Raw genomic sequence first — 25,088 nt, 5'->3', positions numbered from 1 at the left:
GTAATCCCCATCTTTGCACAGGCAATCGCAGACTCTCCTGCGGGTGCACCCGCTGCCAGCGCGGCCCCGAGCTCCACACAAAGGCGCTGGTGCAAAACACACAGGCAGCTTCTACCCTTTCTCCTCTTTTGCATCTCGCGCTGAGGTTTGAGGGTGTGGGGTGCAAATGCAGGCAGGGCTGTGCTCCCTGAAGGGCTGCCTGTCCCCAGTGGGCAGGCGGTGGCTGCTTGGCTGTGCCCCAGAGCCTGGGGCTGCCAAAGCTGCGGGTGTATGCGCTGTCTGCAGTGCGACCGCCAGCCATGTCATTTTTGCATGATCCTGTTTTGTATCCGTTGCTGCTTTCTGCTTCTAAAAGATAGTGGATCCTGCTGAGGAGCTGTGAGCGTTGCACAGCGCGAATCCCCTGGTCTGGTCTCAGCTTGCTGCATTCTCGCAGATGCCTAAGCCAGTGTGTAACTCCCCTTGGGCAGGAGATTTGAGGGCTTAACTCTTCTGCTGCAACTTGTGACCTGCATTTTGAGGCATGCTCTGCCATCTCCACTGGTCCCTCTCCTGCCGTGCCACTGTTCAGAGCTGTCACCTTAAAGCTCAGCCCCTTCCAGGTCTTGCTTTTCCTGAAGGAGCCAATATTCTGCAAGCGGGCAGGAGATCCAAGGGTTTAACTCTTCTGCTGCAACTCACAATGGATCTGATCTGCATTTTGAAGCGTGCTCTGCCATCTCCATTGGTCCCCCTCCTGCCATGTCGCTGTTTAGGGCCATCACCCTAAAGCTAAGCCCCGATCTTGCCCTTCCTGGAGGAGCTGATGTTCTGCAAGTGGGCATGTGGACGTGGCTGTAGCTGTTACCTTCTCCTGCTCTGAAAATGTGTGAGTGTTTTCTGAGTGGGAACCAGGCAGTTTGCATCCCACCTTGCCATTTCTTAGTTTCCTTAATAATCTCAGCAGGGAGAGCTATTGTCTCCAAGGTTCGCTCAGAGCAGGTTGAGGGTTTATGTTGTTGCTTTCCATCAGGCATAGCCTGGTTTCTGCAAACACAAGCTGGGCGGTGGCTTCTGCACACCATCATCTCTTGGGCGTTGAAACAAGTTTCTCTGGCCTGCAGATCCCCAGAGCCTTCAACAAGGCAGGTGACTTGTGATGGAAAAACCCATTAAATCTTTGCTGCTACAGAGATGGAGCGAGCAGGGATGCAGTGGTGAATAATTCTGAAGGATGGAGGGGAGGAGCAGCCCATGGGTGCTGGGAGGCTGTGACTCCACGTAGCAGTGGGTGCCTTTTTGTTTACAGGACAAGAGGCTGAGCCTGGCAGCCCCACAGGCAGTTGTGTTGGGAAGAAGTCATTTATCTCATCTTCAGTGTTGCCCACCTCGTCTCTGTTTCACACTTTATTTAGCATCGCTTACCCCTGAATTTGGCATGTTGGTAGGGGGGTTGTCCCCACCCCTGGCTCCGTGCTCACCTTCATCCAAATGGATTTTTTTTGCTTTGATTTTGCTAAGTTGGGCATCAACTCCAGAAAGTGCACAGATATAAAGGGTGAGGCTCAGTGGCTGTCATGGACCCCCAAAGCTGTTTGGGAACCTCTGTACCCTTCATGCACTGCCTTCGGGCGCCACAGGGCTCTTGTCTTGGCCACGGGGGGAGTCAGCTTTGCCATCCTAAGCTCTCTTCCAGTTTGCTGGCATTTTCCTGCTCTCCGGTCCTAATCCAGTTACTATGGCTTAGCAGCATGACTTGCCTCCGAGGGGCAAACTCAGGGTGGGCTGCGCGGCAGCTGGGCTGTGGCTGCTACACGGGTTTACTGGCATTGCAGAGTGTGGGCGAATTCCTGCTACTGGAGTGAAGGAAGGCACTGCTTTCTCAGCCCCCCCACCCCAGCGCTGGCCCTGCCGCAAACCCCCCAGCCCTGGAGCGGCTCAGGGCTGTGCCACCAGGCTTTGCCCAGGCAGCAGTTCATGCTGGATGCAGCCTCTCCCTAAAATAACGGTTGCTACAACCCGAGGCATAAACAAGGAGGAGATATTAGCACGGCAAGCCCAGGCTTCCTTCCAGCAAACGCAAGGTTTAGTTGGGTTTTTTCCAAGGTCTCTGCTCCCTGCCCTGCTCAGCTGCTGCCTGGGGAAGCCACACGGCAAACGGGAGCCAGTGTGGTCAGCGCTGGAGCAGGATGCAGGCAGCCTGCGTGTCTCTGCAGTTGTATTCAAGCCACGATTCACATGACTTTAGTGGTGACAGGCTGTTTTCCACCATGCCGTTGCACACACTCACCTGCGTAATGCTTTTTTTCCCATGAAAGCTTTTAAGACCTAGATCCCATAAACCAGCTGTAAGGGCTGGTTTGACTTACAGGGGTTTTGCTGGTGTCTCCAGGGCCGTGGCACTGCTGTGTGGGTGGGCAGTGCTGGGGTGGGTTTCCATTTTTACACCTGAACTATCCAAGAGCTGTTTCTGAAACGTGTCTGCAGTGATGTCCCTTCACAGGATAGTCTCTGGCTGTGCCAGGAGCAGCCCAGATGGGTCTTCCCAGGATGCAGGTGCCTCAGGGCTGTTTCTGCCCTGCTCTAAGAAACACAGACTCATAGAACGGTTTAGGTTGGATGGGACCTTAAGGCAAATCCAGTTCCAACTCTCTGCCATGGGCAGGGACACCTCTCACTGGATCCAGTTGCTCCAAGCCCCAACCAACCTGGCCTGGAACACCTCAAGGGATGGGACATCCATGAGTTCTCTGGGCAACCTGGGCCAGTGCCTCCCCACACTCACAGGAAAACATATCTTCCTAAGATCTTGCCTAAATCTCTCCTCGTCCAGCTTAGAACTGTTACCCCTCGTCATATCTTGTACTCAAGACCCCCTGGAAAGAGGCAGCGGAGGGTGGCAGGATGCTGGTGGCCACAGTGCCACTGGTCTCCAGCAGCCTGGGCTGGGACATAAGCCGGGATTGTCTAATTAATGTTCCTTATTTGTCTAGTAGTGTTTAAAGGCAACAGTGAGCGACTGTGACTTGTCCCTGCAGCTGCTGCCCCCCTCCTCGGGCTCAGCTTCGCTTTTCGGGGGAATTCTTGCAGCTGGGGCTTTGTCCAGGCTGGGCGAGCACAGCAGCGAGCATGCCAGCGCCTGGCAGAGCCGGCACGGTGCTGCTGTCTCAGGCTGTAGGTCACTGTTACAGGCAGTGTTGGGAGCAGGGGGGTCCTCTCCCCTCTCTGCTGGGGTGAATTGGGGATGTGCAGCCCCACTCCCTGTGCCAAGCGCACATCTTGTCCCTCCTTGGGCTGTGCCACGGTGTGAGGTGGCAGCGTGAGCCCCTAACCTCTTAAGTGGCAATTGCGTTTGGCAGCGATGGGAGGTTTTTAGCGGTGGGGATTTTGGGCAGGAAAGCAGATGCTTGGTCCTCTCCCAGGTCCACCAGGTCTTGTTGAGGAGAACGGCCAGCACAATGATTGGGGCATTTGCTTAGAAGATTTGGTTTGAGACCATGCTCACGGGGACGTGGAAAGTGCTTTGGGCCAGCGCAGCCTGAGTGTCCCCTCAAGGACCAGAGGGGACAGACCTTGAGCATCCCGGTGGCCATAGGACAGGGAGGTGGCACTGAGGCTGGGGCTGTTGCAGGCATCCCACAGTGGTCACGTGCCACGGGCCTGGGAGGAGGCTTTGGGTCAGAGCTGGTGCCAGCAGGATATGGCTCTGCTGGGCTTGTGAGAGCTGCTGAGATCAGGATGGGGTGGAAGGGAGACCCGGCTCAGAGGTTGCTGCTTGGTGACAAAACAAGAAGCAACCTCTAGGCCCCAGCACTGGTGGCATCTTGCTCGTGTCCCCAAGCCTCCCCTGTCCTCGCTTGCCATCTCCTCCTTCCCTCGCCTGCCTCACTGACACATCTTTTCCAAAGACGACCTACATTTTCTTTGCCGTGGCTGCCGCCTGTGCTGCTCCTGCAGCTCCTCTCCCTCCCCCACCTTCCTCTTTCTTTTACCGCAAATATTTATAGGCACTCGTGTTGGCTGTCCCCCCCCGGGATTGCTGGCTCGCCGGCGGGTGATGGTGCCCAGCTGGCTCTGAGCCCTTTTCCTGCAAGGATGGGGTTTGACCCGAGGGGTTGAATGTCTGTGAAAACAGCTCATGGGATGGAGAAGGGCAGGGGAGCCATGATGGGGAGGTGTCCCATGGGGGAAAAGAGTGGAGACCACTCTATGGGGTCCAACCCCTCTAACATCCATCTCTCCCCAGGATGAGATTGAGGAGCTGCGTGCTGAGATGCTGGAAATGAGAGACGTCTACATGGAGGAGGATGTCTACCAGCTGCAGGAGCTCCGACAGCAGCTGGACCAGGCCAGCAAGACCTGCCGCATCCTGCAGTACCGTCTGCGCAAGGCCGAGCGCCGCAGCCTGCGCGTGGCACAGACGGGCCAGGTGGACGGCGAGCTTATCCACAGCCTCGAGCAGGATGTTAAGGTGAGGGTGGGAGGGTGATGTCTCCACCCAGGCAGTCCCCAGGCCCCCAGAGGAAGAGGTGGACGTGGTGGCTGGTGAAGCATGAGGGTGTGGCAGGGGACATTGGGGTGCAGGCAGCTCCGTAGGGATGTGCTATGAAGGGATGCAGCCCTTTAATGGGAGCATCACGATTCCCCACTACACCAACAATACAAGAAGTGGGAAAAAGTGCTTTCAGCACATGGGTGGTCTAGGTGTGGGGGCATTTGGGGAGACCCAGAGGGTGGAGAGGGCCCGTGTTGCCAAGGATGAAGGTCTCCAAGTGCCATGTGTGAGGTTCATCCTGTGCGGGCTGGGCCCCGTGTGCCCCAGGGTGAAGCTATCCTGCATCCATGGGGACAGGATGGGGCCACCACTGCAGCACAAGTGCGCGGGGAGAGAGCTGAGAGGACAAGTACTTTGGGGACCTGGGAGCTGCTCCTCTCAGCTATGGTGGAAACCTCGCAGAGCCCCAGGCATCGTGGCACACTGGACTAGGGCAGGGAGAAGAGGATTTCTGCAGAGCGACATTGCCTCACCCTCACCAGCTGCCGGCCCTCGAGGAGCCTCTGGTGCCAGTGAGTGTTTGCTGAGGGCTCTTGCCGACACAGCCGCTGCCAGGAGGAAGGAGCGGTGGCAGCCAGAGACAGCTCAGGGTGGGCAACGGCCTTCTTGAGGAAGAACTTGGTTTTTCAAACAGAGAGCAGGCAGCCCTGGAGCTGAGATGTGGAACAAGTGAGGGGCTGCGAACCTGCCCATCCCTGCTGTTGGCCCTCTCAAAACTGCCTGGCAGCTCCCAGCTTGAGGTGCTGCTGCCAAAAACGCTCCCTTTCTGGAAAAAAAAGCACAGCTCATCCTCGGGGGTAGCAGGAGCCCAACCCCACAGCCTGTGCCCCCGCAGCTGCACAGTGGGGCTCGCTGATGCCTCCACAACGCGGCTGCACAGGGCTGGGCAGGGGACCAGGGAGTGGTGGACAATATTTCCCTTCCTGCAGGTGCAGGAGCAAACACTTCATGCTGTTAAGCTCCCTTTATGCTGAGGGCTGCTCCCTTGCAGGGATTCCAAGCAAGAGCTCTGGGGCCATGCCCGGGATGGATGGAGGCACCCTTCGCCCCAGGGGCAGCTGCCACTTTTTTTCCGTAACGTGATGCAGTGGCTCGCCTTTCTTCCCACCGGCACAGCTGCTGCCTGCAGCGAGAGGCTGCCTGCTCTGGTGCTGCCCACCAGATTTTCCAGCCTTACAGAGGCTTTCCTAGCCTTATGGAGGCCTTTCCAGCCTCACAGCGCAGGATAAAATGTAGGAAAAGGCGACAAGCATCCCCACAGCATCGTGTTAGGGCTGGGGAAGGCAGAGTCTGGCCATGGGATGGGGACACGAGGCAGCTTTGCAGCTAGGGAAAGGAGAACAGTGGTCGCAGCACCAATCAAGGGGACACATACATGAGCCAGGGTGTCTTCCAGCACAATGTTTGCTCCAAAGGGTCTCAGTAACTGCCGGATGATCTCTGCATGAGGATTGTAGGTGCCCAGGCACTGTGGTCCCAGCCCACCTTGTGCCCAGCCTGATGACAACTTCATTGTGTCCCCAGGTGGCCAAGGACGTCTCCGTTCGGCTGCACAATGAGCTGGAAGCCGTGGAGAAGAAGAGAATCAGGCTGGAGGAGGAGAACGAGGACCTGCGCCAGCGGCTCATTGAGACAGAGCTGGCCAAGCAGGTGGTGCAGAACGAGATGGACAAGCTCCGAGAGGTGAGGGGGACACGGGAGGGGGGATAGAGAGGCATCCCCAAGGCTCTGCTCGTAGCAGGTGTCCTGGCCCTGCACTGTGGGATCCCCCATCCCTGCTCACATTGCTGAAACCTAAACCATGCTGCAGATGCTTGTGAAACCTGAGCAGAGCCTGTCATCGTCGAGGCGTGCTTCAATCCACATTATGGGCATGAGGTGGGGCTGCAGGGCTTCCCCCACTGCCCTAGAGACACTTCATGTGTCCTTGGCCACTTGCTCAGCCCAGCCACCTAAGCCGTGCTCAACTCCTACTGGCCAAAGCCCTGCACGATGTGTGGAGTCCACCGTGTCCCTGGCGCAGTGCCTGCTGCTGGCCACATCCTCACCGCGTGCTGCTGGTTCTCATCGGGCTGAGCCATGGGGGCTGTGTGGCAGTGTCCCGGCAGTGTCCCAGGAGTTCCGCAGAGCTGGGGGTGCGCGGTCCTGTCAGTGTCCTGGGAAGTCGTGTGCTGTGCATGTACCCATATGTGTGGGTCCAGGGCTCTCCATGCCATGTTGGGTTTGGGACCAGCTCCCAGCCAGGAGCAGTGTCATCATCGAGGACAGGAAAAGCATCCTAGTGACAGCATGCGCTTGTTATCCATCGTGGCACTTGTAACCCACTTCCCTACTGCCCGGGATGCCTTCGGTCCCCGAGGAACCTCGGGAAGCATCGCTAACTGAGCCATCAGGGCAGTGCGTGGGAGGAGATATACTGTGACAGAGCTCTGGCCCGGCTCCCACAGGGGACAGGACAGGGACACGAGGCAGGGAGGGCTCTCTCTGCCCTCAGCCGTGCTCCTGGGCCCAGCAGGGCAGGGAGGCAGCACACGGTTCAGGATCTCTGGGGCCAGCTCTGCTTAATGCACAGGCTACAGTTAAGCCACAAGACCTGGCCAGCATTGCACTTGTCCCCTCTGCAACCACCGTCTCACAGGGTGGCACGGAGCAGCATCGCCCCAGCTGAGGTGTCTTCTCCCTCCACTGCGCAGCCTCTGCTAACAGGCGTGAAATGGGTTTGTTTCCCTGCAGCCTGCGAGCGCGGGCTGAATAACAAATGGCAGCAGCGGGAGCTGGGCTGGAGGACTTTTGCGCTTGAAAAACAAGCTGAGAAAATGGTTGCGTGGTCACTGTGCAGGGAGAACTGAGCACCAGCTGCTGCCTTGGCCTGGCAAAAGAGCGTGGGACAGGATACAGCCCTGCTCTGCAGCTGCATGAGCCCAAAGGGGACACTGCTGGCTGACAGGAGATGGAGCACAGCTCCCCAAGCTGGGCATGGTGTGTCCCCAGGCTAGCAAGGGCATTGGGGTTACTCACTGATTACAGAGCGCTAATTAGACAAACAGCTAATGGCCCTCTCCCACCTCCTCCCTGCTGCTGGAGGGCGAAAAGCATGGCAGAGCTTGTTAGCAGCCAAGCCAACGCGGAGGTGGAACGGAGGAGGCTGCACAGGACTGGGCTTACCCCCAGGGCTGATTATTTCTCCCTTCCAAGAGGTTTCTCCTTTAATTGGATAATTGTTGGGATAGGCTGATCATCCCCAAAGGTGCACGGATTTGTACCTACAGCTCTATACCTCCATGGCATCTCCTGGGGGGCAGGAGAAAAGGGGGACAGGTCCAGCTACCCCATGCCAATGTTGAGACCCGTAGACATGGCCAACCCAAGGCATGCGCCCAAGGTGGAGCGATGACGGCCACCATCTGACCTAGGGTGCTCTGCGTGGGGGTGAGGGATGCCGACGTGGCACAGCCAGCCCCTGGGAGAGGCTCTGCAGCAGCAGCAGCTCCAGCGATGGTCGTGGCCTTAATAGGAAAGCCTGGAGCCCAGCACCTTGGCAGAGGCAGCAGCTTACATTTCACAGCTGCTTTCTTTGGCTGCTGGGCCTCAACACCAGCTTGGAAATACAGCCGGGGCAGCTGCATGGATCGGCCAGTGCTCATGGGGTGCTGTGTGGTTGATTTTGAGGGTTTCCTCCAGCTCCCTAGATAACTGGCCCTGCTCTGGGCTCCCACTTTTTTCCCCCCTTATTCCGATCTCCCTTATTAATCCATCTGGCCTCCCCATCTCCCAGCTGTCCTCACGAGCCTGAAGATCATCCCTTGTGTCCCCAGAGACTCCGAGGGCAGAGTCAGCATCATCCTGCTGAGGAGCCCTCCTCATAGCTGAGCGATGAGGATGCATCCCATGCTTGGGGAAGAGGCGATGGGGAATGTCATCATCTGCTGCTCTCACACTGACATGCCCCGAGAGCCCGTCCTTTGGCCTGGGCATTGGATTCCCCACTCCATCCAGCCCTGACAGGACCATGACTCAGCCTCTCCACAGCTCATTTCCTGCTCACTCCTGCTCTCTCACTACTCCTTTGCCTGTAGGGGGAATTTCTGGCCAAACCTCATGATCTGATGCTTGGCAATTCAGCTTCCCCAAAGGCTTACTGGGGCTCTGGTGTTTTCCTCGGGTTCATGAGCTGCTGGAGGAGGCAGTGTCCATGTCCATCCACGCTGGGTGGGTTTGTCCGTGCTCAGCTGTTGTGCTAAGCTGTGGGTAACAGCTCTCTTTTCTCTCTGCAGAATTCCTTGAAGAAGCGGGGCTCTCGCTCCTTGGGGAAGACTGAAAAGAAGCCGTCAGTGCAGGTACTGGCATCAGCGTGTCCAGGACATGCCACGGTTGCCCACAGTACCCCAAGTTGTGGTGCCAGCCAGAGATACGCCTGGCCCAGAAGTAAATCTGGGCATGGCAGTGCCATCCCCTCCCTTGCAGGGCTTTCCTGCCTTTCAAAGACCCTGCATAAGGGAGGGATTGATGTGCTGGGCCATCTTCATTGTCCTCAGCCACTTGCCTCATTTATCAATGGAGCATCAGTGGCTGGCCGGTGGCTTTAACCCTTTCCATGTATTAATAAGGAGTTGAAGGACTTTGACTTTCCCATTACAAAGCTGCTTCTGCTCTTGGGTTGCGGCTGTTGCAATCTGGGGCTCTCCTGCCTGTGTCAGCAGCTCTGCTGGAGGATGGCCTGTGGGGTTTGGGGGAGCAGTGGGTCCCCACAGGGAATGGCTCGAGGCTGAGCTGTCTCTGCCTCATGCCAGGCTGCTGGGGCAGTGCGGGCAAGGAGGGATTTGCCGGCGGCAGCGGGATTTCAGCTGTCACTTGCTGTTGGGTTGAGCTGCTGTGACTCGCTAATGCCGTTACCGGGGCTTGAGGGGCAGAACTGCTGCTGCGGGAATAGAAATGCAAGTGTTTTAATACTGGAAAAATCCTCTTTCAAAGGCAGAAGACCTGAAAGGTTTATTTTGGGGAGTAGATCTGTTCCCCTAAAGCTGTGACAGGGAGGGAGACCCTGTAAAGCCACTCCTGCTGCGCACTGCTGAGAGCATCTCATGGCAGGGACCCCAAGAACCCTGAGAGCTTCTGGGTGACCTGTGCCAGGTCTGTGCAGCCGTAGGAGAGGGATCCCCAGGCCCTGAAAGACTTTCCACTTTGATCTTTTATTTATCATCTCCCTTTAACCTCATGGTTGAGAGCCCTTTCAGGGCAGCTGATGGTCCCAGAATCCTGCCCCCCATTTCCCCAAAGAGGAGATTGTGGCTTTGCCTCTGCAGCTGGCTGTGCCCCAAGCCGAGGGGACTGTCCAGGAGCCCCTCCATCACCCTCTCAGGAAACAAACCCCTGCCCTGGGCCACAGTAAAATCTCCCGCTGCTCCCCACAGCCCCGCAGAGCCAAGACCCCTCAGCCTGAGGCCATGGGGCTGGATGTGACACCAGCTCTGCAGCGGGACCGATGCTCTAGGAAGGAGTCGATGCTGGAAAGCAAACCCCGAGCTTCCTTGGATGCAAATGCCCCTGGATATGGCCTCCCTGGCGCTCCCACGCAGCCATGTCCCAGTGGCCCCTTGGGCACAGATGCTCGTGACTCATCTGTGGCTTCCTGGGCCCCTTTCCTGGGCTGGGCGAGCATCATTGCTCATCAAAAGTGGCCCTGGGGGGAGGACAAACTCAACACTGAGGTCTGCCCTGCACCCCAGAAGCACTCAAGGTGGTCTTGGGGACGTATGTGTCCCTTTAGCGATGCCATAGGGCAGACGGCTGAGCTGCTGCTTTTTTTTTTTTTCTCCTGGAAAAACAGGAACTGAGGTCATGTCTGCCCCAGCCCAGAGAGCTGGCCCTCCCCTAATCTCCGCAGCTAATTAGGGAGGCACAGCTTTAATGCGTCTTAGCCAGGCCGGTAGTCTCCATGTGCAGGCACGGAAGAGCAGCATGTTCGTCCCTCTGGTCACGGCAGGGCATTTGGGGAGTCAAATGGCACCCGAAAGTCACAGGACACCCCCATCGCCCCCAGTCTCAACATAAGCAGCCTGGGAAGTCTGCAGAGTAAATGGTTGCTGTGAGGTTTGGGGGGGTGAGCATGGGCATGGCTGGGGTGTTCCAAAGAGTGGGGATCAGCTTGTTTTTACCATCCAAGGAATGGGGAAGAGCTCAGCCAGGGAGGTGGCTGTCAGGGCTAGCAACCACTTGGCCACCTCTAGCACCCACCCAGAGCTCCAGTGGGTGCCACGGGGTGAGGGGTGCAGCCCGGCAGGTCTCCTCCTGGCAGTCACCATGCCGGAGCTTGGAGCACTCAAGTGACCCCAAGGCACAGGAAGCCACAAGCTGGATGTCAGGAAATCCTGATCCTCCATCCAAAAAGCTTTCCAAAGCAGAGAAACGGTCTGCCTGGGCAAATAGCCGAGATCCTTGCTGCTAAATATAAACAGCACACAGAGAAACGGTCCCAGGAAGCAAAGGGGCTTGGGAAGGCTGATGCAAGGGGTTTGCCTGAGTTTTCTGTTCCCTAGCAAGGTGGTAGCAGCAGGGACAAGTGCTGAGTGAGGACTTCAGGAGGTTTCAAGAGGATGCTGAAACTGAAACTGTTGCTTTTCTGCCCATGATGGAGCATTTGGGGCTGAGCAGGGGGAACAGAGCCCTGGTGGGGCGGTGGCAGCAGCAGCAGCACCAGTCATTTCAGCACTTGTGAGCTTTCGGGAGGGAACCTTGTTGGTGGCTTTTATTTTGCTCTGCAGAGTTTGACAGCTTTCCCTCCCCCTCTTCCTCACAGCCGATCACGTTCAGTCCATCCATGCTCAGTGTCCTTCTTGGGGCTGGAGCCAGAGGTCTCCTCACCTGGGCATTCTGCCCTATTTCCAGACTTTCCCTCAAAGCCTCCAGGATGGATCTCAAATTTTTTTTCCCCCAACATGACTGGAGGCTACACTTCCCCAGGGATCACCGGGATGTCCCCTGGGTATGCTCAGCGCCACCGTGGCGTCTGGGAGCATGTTTCTAACACCTGCACTCTCTCGATCCCCAGGAGGACAGCGCAGACCTGAAGTGCCAGCTGCATTTTGCCAAGGAGGAGTCGGCCCTGATGTGCAAGAAGCTGACCAAGCTGGCCAAGGAGAATGATGGCATGAAGGAGGAGCTGCTCAAGTACAGGTCCCTGTATGGGGACCTTGACAGCTCCCTCTCCGTGGAGGAGCTGGCTGACTCTCCTCATTCCCGGGAGGCTGAGCTGAAGGTCCACCTCAAGCTGGTGGAGGAGGAAGCCAACATCCTCAGCCGGAGGATAGTGGAGCTGGAGGTGGAAAACCGTGGACTGCGGGCAGAGATGGATGACATGAAGGGCCAGGGGGACAGAGAGCTGCCAGGGCAGGACATGCGGTTCCTGACAGGCATCTCGGGCTGTGGAGACACAGGGGACACAGTGGCAGAGCTGCGCAGGCACCTGCAGTTCGTGGAGGAGGAGGCCGAGCTGCTGAGGCGCTCGCTGCTGGAGCTGGAGGACCAGAACAAGCTCCTCTTGAACGAGCTGACCAAGTACAAGTCGGACCATGACCTGGATGTGACACTGTCGGAGGACAGCTGCTCAGTGGTCAGTGAGCCATCGCAGGAGGAGCTGGCCACGGCCAAGGTGCAGATCAGCGAGCTGAGCGGCAAGGTGAAGAAACTGCAGTACGAGAACCGCGTGCTGCTCTCCAACCTCCAGCGCTGTGACCTGGCCTCTTGCCAGACCAGCCGGCCCATGCTGGAGACCGACGCTGAGGCCGGCGACTCGGCACAGTGCATTCCCACCACCGGCTGGAGGGACGGGCTGGGCAACAGTGAAGCCGATGGGCAGGACAGAGTGCCTGGCAGTGGGAAGGTGCCTGATGGTCCCGCCAAGCTGCTCAAGCCCAAGGACTTGGAGACCTTGCTGGGTATCCGGGACCAGGCGGCACTTGTCAGCAAAGCGATTGATGTCTTGATTTCGGATGCCAACGGCTTCACCTCTGGGCTGAAGGCTTGCTTGGACAACGAGTGCTTAGGGAACCTTCTGGGCGAGGCAGTGAGTAGTGGCAGCGAGAGCCCCAGTGATGCCAAGTTGATGAATGTGCTCCTCATGCGGCTGGGTGTGCTCCAGCAGGACTTAGGCTGCTTCGTGAGGAAGGTGGACCACCTCACCAGCGGCCTCAAGGAGCACACAGACTCTTTCCCCTTCTCTGGCCCTGGCAGCCACGATGCCACCAAAGAGGGACTGCAGAAGGAGCGTGCCTCTGACTTCCAGGTATGGGCTTCTTCCTACCTCCCCTGCAGCAGCCACTGCTTTATTTGCTGCCCTATTTCCTCCTGCTTTAATGGAGCAAACCACAATCTCCAATGTAACCTTCCTTCTGCCTCTCCAGAGCAAAACCCAAACTAACACCTCACTGCATGCCAGTGGCACTGGGGACAAGGTAGGACTCTGCTCCAACAGAGTGTGCCCAGGGCAGGAGATGGTGGGCGTCCCAGTGCATCGTGGCACCAGCTGGTTGTGCCAAGGCTGCCCTGCCTGTGGCCAGGGGCTCTTGGGTGTGAGCCTACCTTAGCAAGGGCTGATGTTTCAGCTGCTGTCTCCCAACTCAGCCCAGCATCCCTGGCTCTTAGTTTATTGGAGATGAGCTGGGTGGGAGAAGAGCTGCCTGTGGCTTCCTGAAAGCAGCCCAAATTGCAGGGACCCTGGTTTCAAGAAGCCTCAGCCCCCGGTGGTACACAGGCAGGGTAATATGGAGAGCGAAGGCTCATGGTGCATCCAATGGGGAGCACCTCTGGAGCAGCAGAGAGCAGCTCTGCCATCCCCCTCCTCACTGGGGGCCCAGCTTGATGTCAGCGGTGGTTGGGGCTGCGAGCACAAGCCCCTTTCTGGAGCACACTCGCTTGTTCAGAGTCCTATTTTTCTGCATGTGGCCCCCCCAGCCCCAGGTTCCAGTCTCTCCCAGTCACTGCATGGCACCATAACTGGTGTTTGCACATTTTTTCCCTCTTTCTCTCTTTTTTTCCCCTTTCCCTAAACAATCCAGGCCACGTGTCTCCTCATCCTGTGTTTCCTTTTGGTTTCTGCATTGTCTCCCGCCATGGTGATGAAGCTCCTTCTCCTCCTCATCCTTTTTGTTGTCTTGTAGTTCTTTACTGTTTCGGAGACCCATTGTTTTGTTTTCTGGCTTTTTTTTCTTCCCAATCTTTTGGTTTGTTCTCATTAACTTGCCCACGCATGCAGCAGCCTGATTTTAGGGACGCCGACCCTTTCCGCATCCCCCACACCAAGGACACAGACCCCACGAATCCCCGGAGCTACAAAACCTGCCGGCCTGAGGAGAACGACTCCTACGCCACCGAGGTATGTCACAGGTGGGGAGCCGTGTCCCCTCGGCCAATGGGGTTGGGGACAGGGCTGCAGGGATGGATTTGTCCCTCTTGAGAGCTGGGGACAAGGGAAGCTGCAGAACCCCATCAGAAAGGGACACAGGGAGCTGTGTACTCTCAGCCAGTGGGGCTGGGGGCAAAGCAATAGCGGTGGGGATATCCTTGGGAGCTGGGAACAAGGGAAGCCACAGAACCTCATCGGAGGGACACGGGAAGCTGTGGCCATGCACAGCCCGCCATTCCCATCCCCTCCTCCTGCTGTTGCAGATGAAGGAGCTGCAGCTGGTGCTGTCAGAGGCCAACGAGAGCTTGCGGGGACTGCAGGAGCAGCTCTCACAGGAAAGACAGCTGAGGAAGGACGAGGTGGACAACTTCTCCCAGAAGATCTGCCAGGTGAGTGGGCAGAAGCTGTGACCCATGGGAGGGGGATGTCCCTATCCGCATGACCATGCCACCTCTAGACCCAAGATGATGACCCGTTTGGGGACCCCAGTGTCACCCAGGACCACACATAGCATGTCCCATCTTCCAAGGGCACCAGGGCTGAGCGCAATTCTTGCACATGGGTGTGCAGCCATGCCAGGCTTCCACCCACCACAGTATCTTGATGGCCCTGCTGTCCCAGGCACACAGCCGCAGGGTAGCAGTTTCCCAGAGGTGTTAAACAGGGTGCCAGCACCAGGCTCAACCCAGACCCTGGGGTGGAGGCACCACATCGCTGTTGGCAGCCCCTGTCTTCAAGCCCATGCCTCTCTCTGCAGCTGAAGGAGGACCACCAGAAAGCACTGTTGCGACGGGAGTTTGAGCTGCAGAGCCTGAACCTGCAGAGGAGACTGGAGCAGAAGTTCTGGAGCCAGGAGAAGAACTTGCTGGTGCAGGAGTCACAGCAGTTCAGGCAGAGCTTCCTTCTGCTCTTCATGAAGCTTAAGTGGTTCCTCAAGCGCTGGCGCCAGGGCAAGATGGTGCACAGCGAAGGCGAGGACTTTTTGGAGGTATTGTGGACTGGGGGGCTTTCACCTTGGCTGCCTTGGAGAGAGGGCCACACTTTCAGGTGTCCCTGGGAGTGTCTCTCCTGCCCATCCAGGGTTGTTAGGCTGTCCTCCATCCCTGGCTGTGGGCTGTGGGTCACCTCATCACCTTGGCCATGCTGTCTTCTGCAGGTGAACAGCATGAAGGAGCTGTACCTGCTACTGGAGGAGGAGGAGCTCACCCCACAGCAGCAGACAGACAACAAGATGTGCGCCGGGGATGCCTGGACCCCCAACACGGTGAGGAGGGTCCCTACAAGGCCAAGGGGTGGACAGATTTAGTCCCCACCACGCCTCTGTTGTACAGGGTGGCTGCTCCTCTCAGGGTGCATGGCTGGGAGGGGGTGCTCCCCACTGATATGTCACCCTCAGGGTTGTCTCCTGCCCTGGTGACACCCTTTGTCACCTTAGGGGCAGGCAAGCTGCAGGGATGGGGTGCAGAGAGAGCAGCTCCCAAGGGGTCCTACCCCACTGGGTTCTCTTTGACGTGGAGCCCTGGCCCCCTTTGCTCACCCCCAATGCCCCAGCAGCCCAACGAGTGCATCAAGACTCTGGCAGACATGAAGGTGACCCTGAAGGAGCTGTGCACGGAGCTGCGGGAGGAGCGGCGCGGTGCCAGCGAGCTGCAGCAGCAGTTCACCAAGGCCAAGGCTGCCTGGGAGATGGAGCGCGCCGAGCTCAAGTGTCACATTGCCCAGGTGGGAGCCCCAGACACCCCATGGGCTGGTGGGGACGTGGGGCTGGGGGTCTGCCTGCGTCCTGTGCCAATCACTGGCTGTTGAGCGGGGCTGGGGGGGCAGGGTGGCACTGTGGGAATCTCACTTAGCAGCCACTCCAGCAGACGAGTTTCTATAGCAACAGGGCTGGCATGAAAATCTGATGGTGGAGCAGCAGAGGATGCTCTTTATTCCTCTGCTGCATTTGTCTGGGGTGGGCAGGATGGTGCTGGGGCTCAGCATCCTTCCCCAGGACAGGCAGCTGAGAGTGGCATCAGGGCCCTCTTCTCCCTGGGAAAAGCATGGGATGGTCTGCAGCCCCATGGATGCTGTAAGAGGGCAGGAGGTAAGGGAGGGCAGCCTTGACACAGGGGAAGCTCCTTTGAGCAGAAACAATCCCATCAATCCCCCGGCGTTGCCCTCACAGTGATAAGGGGTTTCTGCTCCCTTATGCTGTGCTGTGGCTGTACATCAGCTCCAGTCCCTGGCACAGATGCACATCTTGTTTTCCATCTGCTGCTGTGGAGCGAGCTCCTCCTCCTCCAGCTCCTTCATGCTGTTCACCTGCAGAAGACAGCATGGCCAGGGTGATCACAGGATCATAGAATGGTTTGAGTTGGAAGGGATCTTAGAGATCATGTAATTCCAACTCCCCTGCCGTGGGCAGGGACACGTCCCACTGGCTCAGGCTGCTCAAAGCCCCATCCAACCTGGCCTGGAACACCTCCAGGGTTGGGCAGCCACGACTTCCCTGGGCAACGTGGGCCAGGGCCTCCCCAACCTCATTGTGAAGAATTTCCTCCTAATATCTAGTCTAAATCTTCTCTTCTCCAGTTTATAGCCATTCCCTGTCGTCCTTTGTACAGAGGGTTGAGGGGACCCAAATGAATCCAGCACCACTAAGGCAGGATTTCTCCAGACAAAGCTCAGTGGTCGTCCCCATTTCTCTTCTCTACCCCACAAAAGAAAGCAGAGCTGCCATGGTGTCAGCACCCTGGCTTCAGGTGCCTTCCTGGCTGCCAGTGGCAGCCGTGCCCTCAGGGATTGCAATGCCAGCCTTGCGGGCGATGCTGCCCCTCTGCAGGAGTTGGCTCCAGCAGGCAGGATTGCAGGCAGAGCACAGCCGAGCAGGCAGGACATTCAGCCTGTGTCCCGCTGGGTGACCGTCTGCCCGGCCGTCTGGCATGACATGGCTACAAACACAATCACCAATGTGTCCCCCCAGCTGGAGTCAAAGGCAGGCAAAGGGATCACAGAGCGTGCGCTGCCGGACTGGAAGGTGGCATTGAAGAGGGAGCGTGAGGAGCACCAGCATCTCCTAGCTGAGTCCTACAGCGCTGTCATGGACCTCACCAAGCAGCTGCAGATCAGCGAGAAGAACTGGAACCAGGAGAAGGTGGAGCTGCTGGCCCGCTTCAAGGAGGAGCAGCAGCAGGCAGAGCAGCAAGCGAAGGACTTGCAGAACAAAATCAACCAGGTATGATGTCCCCCATCATGAACACATCCTCCATCCTCTGCCGCTTGCCCTCCATGCACTCCAGGGGCAAGTGGCAGATGGGTTTGCTTGCCCAGAGGGGCACATATTGCACACATTGAGTGATCAACATGTCCTCCAGTTGCAGAAAGGAGCCAACCCATGGGCATTGAAGCACTCTGAAATGGAGAAGCACGGCAGCAACTGGAAAGAGGTGGGCAAGAGAAGGCAGCAGTCTCTCAGGGTGCTTGTTGGGCTCACGTCTATGCCGAGGGTTAGATGTGAGGTTGTGTGAACCCCAGATAAAACCCCTTCGCACAGCAAATGAGGTTGCAAGGAGGAGCACCAGGGACTGGGGAGAAGGAGAGCGTGGAGACCGTCACTGAACCGCAAGGGCTTCAGTGGGGTTCTAAAAAGTTGATTTAGAATAGATGTGAGCACAGGGAGCCCATGAAGCCCTAGGAATGGGATGCTGGACCTTGGTGCAGGGGGGAAGGTGGCAGTGCTGGAGAGCAGCAGGGTACAGCCCCTGTGTACTTGGTCCTGTGCTTGCTGACACCAGAGCTGTCTCCTGTGTCCTCCTAGGCTCTCAACGAAAAGATCGCAGACAAAGAGACAATCTCTGAAGCAGAAGCCAAGGGAACCAACCTTAAAAGGTGAGTGCACTGGTTCCTGCATGATCCACAGGGCGTGGCGAAGGCTGCGCAGGGCTGTCCCTGGACTTGGAGATGCAGCCATGGTTCAGGGTTGTCCTGGAAGCCAAGAAGAGCATGACTGGGTTCCTAAGAGGGTCGTCTTGGGGTGGGAACAAGGTGCCTCCAGCTGCCCCTCAACCTGCTGCCCTGTCTCATTGTGAGCCCTGTCTTCTCTTCTCCCACAGGACCAAGTCTGTTTCCTCCATGTCTGAGTTTGAAAGCTTGCTCGATTGTTCTCCCTACCTCCCTGGAAAGACTGCACCGGGGCTGGGTGACCATTCCCGAGGCAAAAAGGCATCTGCAGCCACCCAGCTGCTCCCCAATGGGATCCGGGACAGCACTGGCATTCCTCCCTCAAACTGTACATATGTGAATATTGAGCAACCTGCCCCCGACAGCCTGGCCAAGGAGAAGCTGGGCATCTCCTCCTGGGACTACTCACAGGCAAGCAGCCTCTCCGGGCATGACCCATCCCAGAAGCAAATGCAGAGGAGCTACACAGCACCTGACAAGACAGGGATCCGCATCTACTACAGCCCACCGGTGGTGCGGCGGCTGGAGGCGCCTCTGGTGCACAACAAGGAGGGGAAGATCATGATTGAACCTGGGTTCTTGTTCACTATGGCCAAGCCGAAGGAGCCGGAGGAGTCGGCCACCACTGAGAGCACCTACAGCCAGTGGCTGTGCAACTTCTCCAAGCAGCAGCGGGAACTGCTGGATGGTGGCACAGTGGAGAGCACAGTGCCACCAGTGCCTCGCTTCCCCTCATCGCTACATGACCTGGAGATCTCTGGCAACATGAGTGATGACATGAAGGAGATCACCAACTGCGTGCGGCAGGCCATCCGTTCCAGCTCGCTGGAGAGGAAAGTGAAAAGTACCTCCAGCCAGACAGTGGGGCTGGCCCATGTGGGGACGCAGACCATCCAGACGGTGAGCATCGGCCTGCAGACTGACCTGCCACGAAGCAGCGGCATGCATGGCAAGAGCTGGTCCCCACGCAGCTCCTCCCTTGTGTCCGTGCGCAGCAAGCAGATCTCCTCCTCCCTGGATAAGGTCCATGCCAGGATTGAGCGGCCATGCTGTTCCCCGAAATACGGCTCTCCAAAGCTCCAGAGGAGGTCTTCCTCCAAGCTGGATGCTTCCAAGGACAGGAGCCTCTGGAACCTGCACCAGAGCAAGCAGAACGGCTCTGCCTGGGCCCGTTCCACCACCACTCGTGACAGCCCTGTTCTCAGCAACATCAACGATGGCTTGTCCAGCTTGTTCAGTGTGGTGGAGCACACAGGCAGCACTGAGTCCATCTGGAAGCCAGGCTGCCCTGATGGCAGCAGGGCCAAGCCTGAAGCACCCAAGTACGGCCTTGTGCAGGAGTTCTTCAGGAACGTCTGCGGGAGGGCACAGAGCCCCACTGCCCCTCCAGAGAAGAAGGAAGCCGCTGGAGAGGAGGGCAGCAAGAGAGCCGAGCACCCCAACCTGACCACCCACCACCCACCCGAAAACATCTCCCGTGTCTTGAACAAGAAAGTCCTCAAGCAGAGCAGCTGCGAGGACCCCAAAGCCTCGTTTCTTGGCCAGGGGAGTAAGGACGCAGCCCTGCGGGACCCCGACCTCATCTCAGCCATAGCCAGCGAGGTAACAAGGCAGGGTGGCCCCGCAGGGTGGCCCACTGTGGTGAGGGATGGGGTGCCCGACCCCTCTAACCCCCCTGTGCCCTGTCTGTCTTTGCAGGACACGGCGTGTGACTGCAGCTCCCAGTCCCTCACCTCCTGCTTCGCCCGACCGTCCCGCTCTGCTATCCGCCACTCCCCTTCCAAGTGCAAACTGCACCCCGCGGACCCCCCCAGGGCAGAGGACAAGCTGGGGGCCTCGAGTGAGTGAGGACGGGGATCTGGGGGACGCAGCGTGCCTGCTTTCCACTCTCCTGCTGGAAGAGCGCCTGTGTTGACACCCGCGGGGGCCCCTCTCGGAGACGGCACGGGTGCATCTGTCTCCTAACTGTCCCCTCGCCCCCAGGGACGCTTAGGAAGCAGATGTGGAGCTGGCGTTTGAGGCTGCCGGCAGCCCTGGGTGCAACGGGGAGACCCCACCAGGGTGGCTGCTTCACCACCCGCTCCCTCAGAGCCACTGCCAGCACTGGGGGGTCCTCGCCGGTGCCCACCACCGTGGGATGTCAGCTGAAACCCCACCATGCCGAGGGCTCGCAGGGGCCCCAAGAAGGGGAGAGGAGCCCAGGAAGGCTGCTCGTGTAGATAGCGCAGGGGTGGGGCAAAGCGCAGCTGGGATGCCGTGTGGATGCGACGGATGGAGCCGTGTGGATGTGATGGATGGAGGCTGTGTTGGCCCCCGTGGGCAGAGGGTGCTGGCTTCAGCTCCCGCAGCCGCTGCCAGCGCTGCCCGCCCTGCCCGAGCTCCAGTGCATCCCTGCCAGCTCCGATTGCGGCGCGGTTGCATCAGCCGTGGGGCCACACGTGCTTCCCCAGGCAGGAAGGAGGCGGGGAGGGTCCCTGCGGTCACCCAGGCTAGGCGTGGGAGCCCTCCCTGGCCACTCTTCTGTTCTGGGGGGTGCTGTTGGGGCTCCTCACTGTTGGCAAGGGTCCAGGCGGTCCCCCTGGCTCCTCCAGCTGCAAAGACAGGGTTGCTGGGTGCGCAGCACGGGGAGAGACAGCATGTGCCTCAATGTGTGTGCGCACACATGTGCATGCAAATCTCCTCCCTCCATCCCGAGGGGCCACGGCTGTGGTGCCCCTCTACATTTCACCCACCTCTTTGCTTGGGGCCACTTGTAGTTATTTACTTCTCCAAGTGCTGAATATACATATTTCTCTTTTTTTTTTCCCCTCTTGGCTCTGCCCAACTCCGGACAGCCTGCAATGTAAAACCAAGTGCATTTTAGAAATACCGAAACAAGCTACATTGGAGATGCACCAATTGGATTAAGGGATTGTGGGTTGGGAGGCTGCAGCGTGGCCTGCGGTCTGCGCCGCCCATCCCTCGGTCACCACCAGAAAAAGCCTTATCTGGAGAAGGGGGGGGGCAGCGGCCACAGCCCCTGCAGTAACGCAGAGCTCCTGGGGCTGGGGACCTGCATCCCAGGTCCATGCAGAGCAGTGTTGGTGCCCCTGTGCAGCTCCAGGAGAGAACAGCAGATGTAGAAGCAGCTGGCTGACCTATTTTTGAGCTGCCTGCCGGGGGCCAGGCCAGGGATTCACCCAGATGGCGCTGCCTGCAGGTGCCTTCTTCTCCTGGGGCTCTGTGCATTGTTCCAGGACCATGTACTTTTTCCCTGGGGGCTCTAGTCTCTGCCCCAGGGGCTCTGTGCGTTGTTCTAGGGGCTCTGTGCATTGCTATGGGGCTGTGTACACTGCTCCAGGGGCTCTGTGCATTGCTCTGGGGCTCCATACTGCTCTAGGACCACTATGCATTGCTCTGGGGCTGTGTACATTGCTCCAGGGGCTCTGTGCATTGCTCTAGGGTCGCTATGCATTATTCTGGGTCCATGTACACTGCTCCAAGAGCTCTGCCCATTGCTCTGGGGCTTCGTACGCTGCTCTGGGGGCTCTGCACCTTGCTGTCATCTTGCAGCTTTGCTTAAAAAATGCTCTTGCTGCCGAAGCTGCTGCCCCCTCCCGTCCAGCCGCCCGCTGCCTGCAGCAGGCAGGCTGCATCACTGCCACGTCGCAGCCTCCGTCAGCATCTCCACGACGGCCACTCACTGCCTGTGTCTCCGGACACTCCAGCATCAGCCCAGGGCCCAGCAGGCCCAACACCGATGGCCTTTTGCTCCTGCAGCGCCTGTCTGGCTCGTCACCCGGGTGCAGGACGTGCAGGGCAGGTGCTGCCCACCTTCACCAGCAGCTGGGGCCGGGCAGCATCCCTGCCTGCCACCGAGAAGCCGTGTTCCTGCACCCCGGCAGGCACAAGCGCTGCCATGGGCGATCTTCTGCTGTACATAGATCCTTTTGGGGTGGTTTTTAGCATTTTCATTGATAACGGGGGTGGGGGGGTGTTCTGGTTTTGTTTGTTTGTTTGTTTTTTTAAAAGACTCTCTACTTTTCGAATGTGGTTTCTCATTTTTACAACTGCCTTTTAATTATTTGTAATATTGGTCTGTTCTGTCGTACTCTGTAAATAGTGGTGCTGGGCGTTTCCCGCGGGGCCGGGGGCTGAGCTGAGGCTGGCAAGGTTTTGCAAAGGCAAAGGGAAGATTTCCTTGAGGCGGGAGGTGGCTCATTGAGCCCTGGCCTCCGTGCATCCTCTCTCCCATCCTCCCAGTGCCCAGCCCAGGGCAAAGCACGACATGCTTTGGGCAAAGCCACTCTTCCCCCTGCCCTGTCCTCCTGCTCGCTCTCGCCAGCCCATGCCAAGGTTGCATGAAGGGCACCTTCTGCCCTGATGACAGGCCCTCTGCCCATCCCATCCTGCACCCCTGTCCCATGCCTGCTTGTCATGTGATGAATAAAAGTCCTGCAACCCCTCACCACACCCTCGGTGCTGCCTTCCCGTGCTGTGATGATGGGGTGGACTGTGATGCCTGTCCTGTCTGGGGAACCGGTGCTGCTGTGGAGGGGAGTGTGGGGTGGAGGGGGCACCCATGGGTGGGAAGATGCACCTAGATCCTGTCCCTCTGTCTCTACCACCCTGCCAGCTTCCCAGTCCACACACGGTGTCCCATCCTCTCATCAGCTGCCTGTTTCTCCCCAACACCCTCCCCACGTGCTGACCCCGACTGTGCCATCTGTGTCATCACCCCGTGGTCCTCCATGGCCTTACTGCCAGGGCTGTCACCTCACACCAGGCTCCTCCCAGCTCTGCATTGTTCTTGAGATGCTGGTGTTTCTTTTGCCTTCCCTGTCCTGTGCCATGCTGCCCAGCAACTCATCCCAGCCTGCACACAGACCCCCACATCCCCTTTCCCATCACTGCCTCTGGCTTCTTGCCCTTGTGTCCCTCATCTGCAGCTCCCAGCCTCCTCCAGGATCACTGCATTAAACTGTCTCTCCCTGAGGTCCTTCATTGCCCACAATGACCCACCCCTCCTTCTTTTGCTCCTCCATCATCCTTCATGTCCCATCCCTTTCATCCCTGTTCTTTCATCCCGCCTGTCCTATAGTTCCTTTTCATTATAGTCCATCCTCGGTCACATTCCTTTCTTCACTCATGTGCTCTTCCATTGCCCACCATGTCCCATTCTTCTTTGTTCTGCTTTTTCATCACCTACCTAACCCAATCCAGCCCTCCTTCCTGTTCTCCTCTGTCATCCACGCATCTCATTCCTTCTTCCCATGCGCCATCACCCATCATATCTCAACAGTTTTCCTGTGTACTTTTGTCTTTCATGTCCCATCTCTCCTTCTGCTGCTCCTCTGTTGTCCACCCATCCCATCCCTTCCCTTCTTCCTGTGCTCCGGTTGCCCACTTTGTCCCATCCCTCCCTGCTATGCTTTTCCATCACCCACCAGGTCCCATCCTTCCTTATTGTGATTCCCTATCAGCCATGACGTCCTGTCCCTCTCTCCTGTGTTCCTGCGTCCTGCCTTATGTCCTATCCCTTCTTGTGCCCCACTGTCACCCACCTCCTCCTATCCCTCTCTGTTCACCTCCACCCCTTCACATCCCATCTTTCCTTCCACACCTCTTCCAGAATGTGCTGTGATCCACTGTGTCCCGTCCATCCCTGCCATGCCATTCTCCTCCATTTCCCAGCATGACCCCTCCTGCCCTCTACTGCTCCTGCATCCTACATTACATCCTTGTTGTTCTCCTCCATCATTCACCACACACCATCCTTTCTTCCTGTGCTCTTCATCACCCACCACCTCCCATTCCTCCATTGCTCTTCATATCCCACCTTCCCATCTTCCTGTCTCACTTGCATCCTGTCCCTCTCACCTGCTCCACCTTCATCCACTACCTCTCATTCCTTGTTATCCACCTCCCACCATCTCATATCTTCTCTTCCTTCTCCAGTTTCATCCTATCCCAACCATGCTCATCCTGCTTTGCCTCCAGTTTCTCTTTTCGTTTCGTATTCCTTCTGTCAATGATTCATCATCCCTTCTCATCCTCCATCAGCTCCCACCATTACTGTCTTCCTCTACATCTTATCCCTGCTTATCATCTATTAGCTACCACCACCACCCATACGAACTTCCTCCACTTCATATCTCCTCATCTTTCTTCATCCTCTTCTTCCTCCTCCTGTCTCCTCATCCCCTTCATCCTCCTCTGTTTCCCCATCCCCAAATCCGTCATCTTCTGTTGCCCTCCAATCTTTTTCTTTATCCCCTAAATGTCTCTTCATCCCTCTTGCCATCCTCATCCATCTCCAACTGTCCATATCCCTCCTTCCTTCATCTCCATCTTCCCTTCCCTCCTTGTCCTCCACCTCCTGCCATCTCACCTCCTTGTTTTCCTCTTCCACTTTGTCCACCTTCTTCTTCCTCCTCCAACTCCCACTGTCTCCCCCATTCTTCTCTGTGCCCCAATACAGCTATTTGCCTGTTCTTCCTCATCTTCTACTTCCTACGGTCTGCCCAGTCTTCCTCATCCAACCTCTCTTTTCTTCTTCATTGTTCTTCAATTTTCAACACTGCCCGTACCTCGTTGTCCTCCACCTTCCACCATCCCCCATACCTTCTCCCTCATCCTCCCATCTCATACATCTTCCTCCACTGTCTCTATTCTTCTCTTGAATCTCCATCTCCCATTGTTCCCCATCATTTTTCATGCTTTCACCTCTTGCCCTGTCCCACCTCATACTCAACTTCTGGCTATCTCACCGTCCTTTGTTATTCACCTCCCAGTCTCTGTTTCTCCTCATACTCCTCTGCCTCTCCCCATCCTTCCTTATCCTCTAAGTGTCCCAGATTTCCCCTCTACCCCTCCCTTACCTCCAACCATCCTCCCTTACCTCACACCACCTTCTCTCACTATCCTTTCATTCTTCTTCAACTGACCTCCTGTCTTCTCCCAGCTGGACCTCTCCCATTTGTCCTCTCCTCCATCCTCCCTGCACTTTCTTGCTCCCTGCACATCTGAGTCCTGCTGTTATTTTCTCCTTCTCTTCCTCCTTTCCCTGCCTTGTATCCCATCCCTTACCAAGCCAGGAAAGCCACCACTTGCACAGTCATCCCTGATGCAAGCAGGAAGGGCCCTTAACTGTTAGTGATGGAGTGTGGGGCTAGGTTAGATGGAGAACCAGCCTCCCACCCCATCCGTGCTACTCAAGGTGCTTTCATAGTA

At 57.5% G+C, this 25,088-nt stretch overlaps 1 protein-coding gene across 3 annotated transcripts in view; it reads left to right on the top strand.

Moving 5' to 3' along the window:
- SOGA1 (suppressor of glucose, autophagy associated 1) overlaps positions 1-24,136 on the top strand; it is a 29,824-nt gene extending 5,688 nt beyond the window's left edge. Inside the window, exons 2-16 of one of the 3 annotated variants that reach the window (XM_054081378.1) lie at positions 4,226-4,450; positions 6,059-6,217; positions 8,809-8,871; positions 11,583-12,815; positions 13,788-13,904; positions 14,198-14,323; positions 14,692-14,922; positions 15,091-15,198; positions 15,486-15,656; positions 16,900-17,151; positions 17,291-17,362; positions 17,734-17,804; positions 18,029-19,478; positions 19,575-19,716; positions 20,711-24,136. In XM_054081378.1, the coding sequence (XP_053937353.1) occupies positions 4,226-4,450; positions 6,059-6,217; positions 8,809-8,871; positions 11,583-12,815; positions 13,788-13,904; positions 14,198-14,323; positions 14,692-14,922; positions 15,091-15,198; positions 15,486-15,656; positions 16,900-17,151; positions 17,291-17,362; positions 17,734-17,804; positions 18,029-19,478; positions 19,575-19,716; positions 20,711-20,739 (4,449 nt within the window). In that variant the 3' untranslated portion in view covers positions 20,740-24,136. Of the gene's footprint in view, positions 1-4,225; positions 4,451-6,058; positions 6,218-8,808; positions 8,872-11,582; positions 12,816-13,784; positions 13,905-14,197; positions 14,324-14,691; positions 14,923-15,090; positions 15,199-15,485; positions 15,657-16,899; positions 17,152-17,290; positions 17,363-17,733; positions 17,805-18,028; positions 19,479-19,574; positions 19,717-20,710 lie in introns of all 3 variants that reach the window. The other 2 variants (XM_054081376.1, XM_054081377.1) reach the window with 2 other exon arrangements.
- Positions 24,137-25,088: the final 952 nt, after the last annotated feature.

This window comes from Cuculus canorus, chromosome 16, assembly GCF_017976375.1.
Source record: "Cuculus canorus isolate bCucCan1 chromosome 16, bCucCan1.pri, whole genome shotgun sequence".
NCBI lineage: Eukaryota > Metazoa > Chordata > Aves > Cuculiformes > Cuculidae > Cuculus > Cuculus canorus.
Note: the sequence above shows the minus strand (reverse complement) of the source record. Positions and strands in the feature narration are given on the sequence as shown.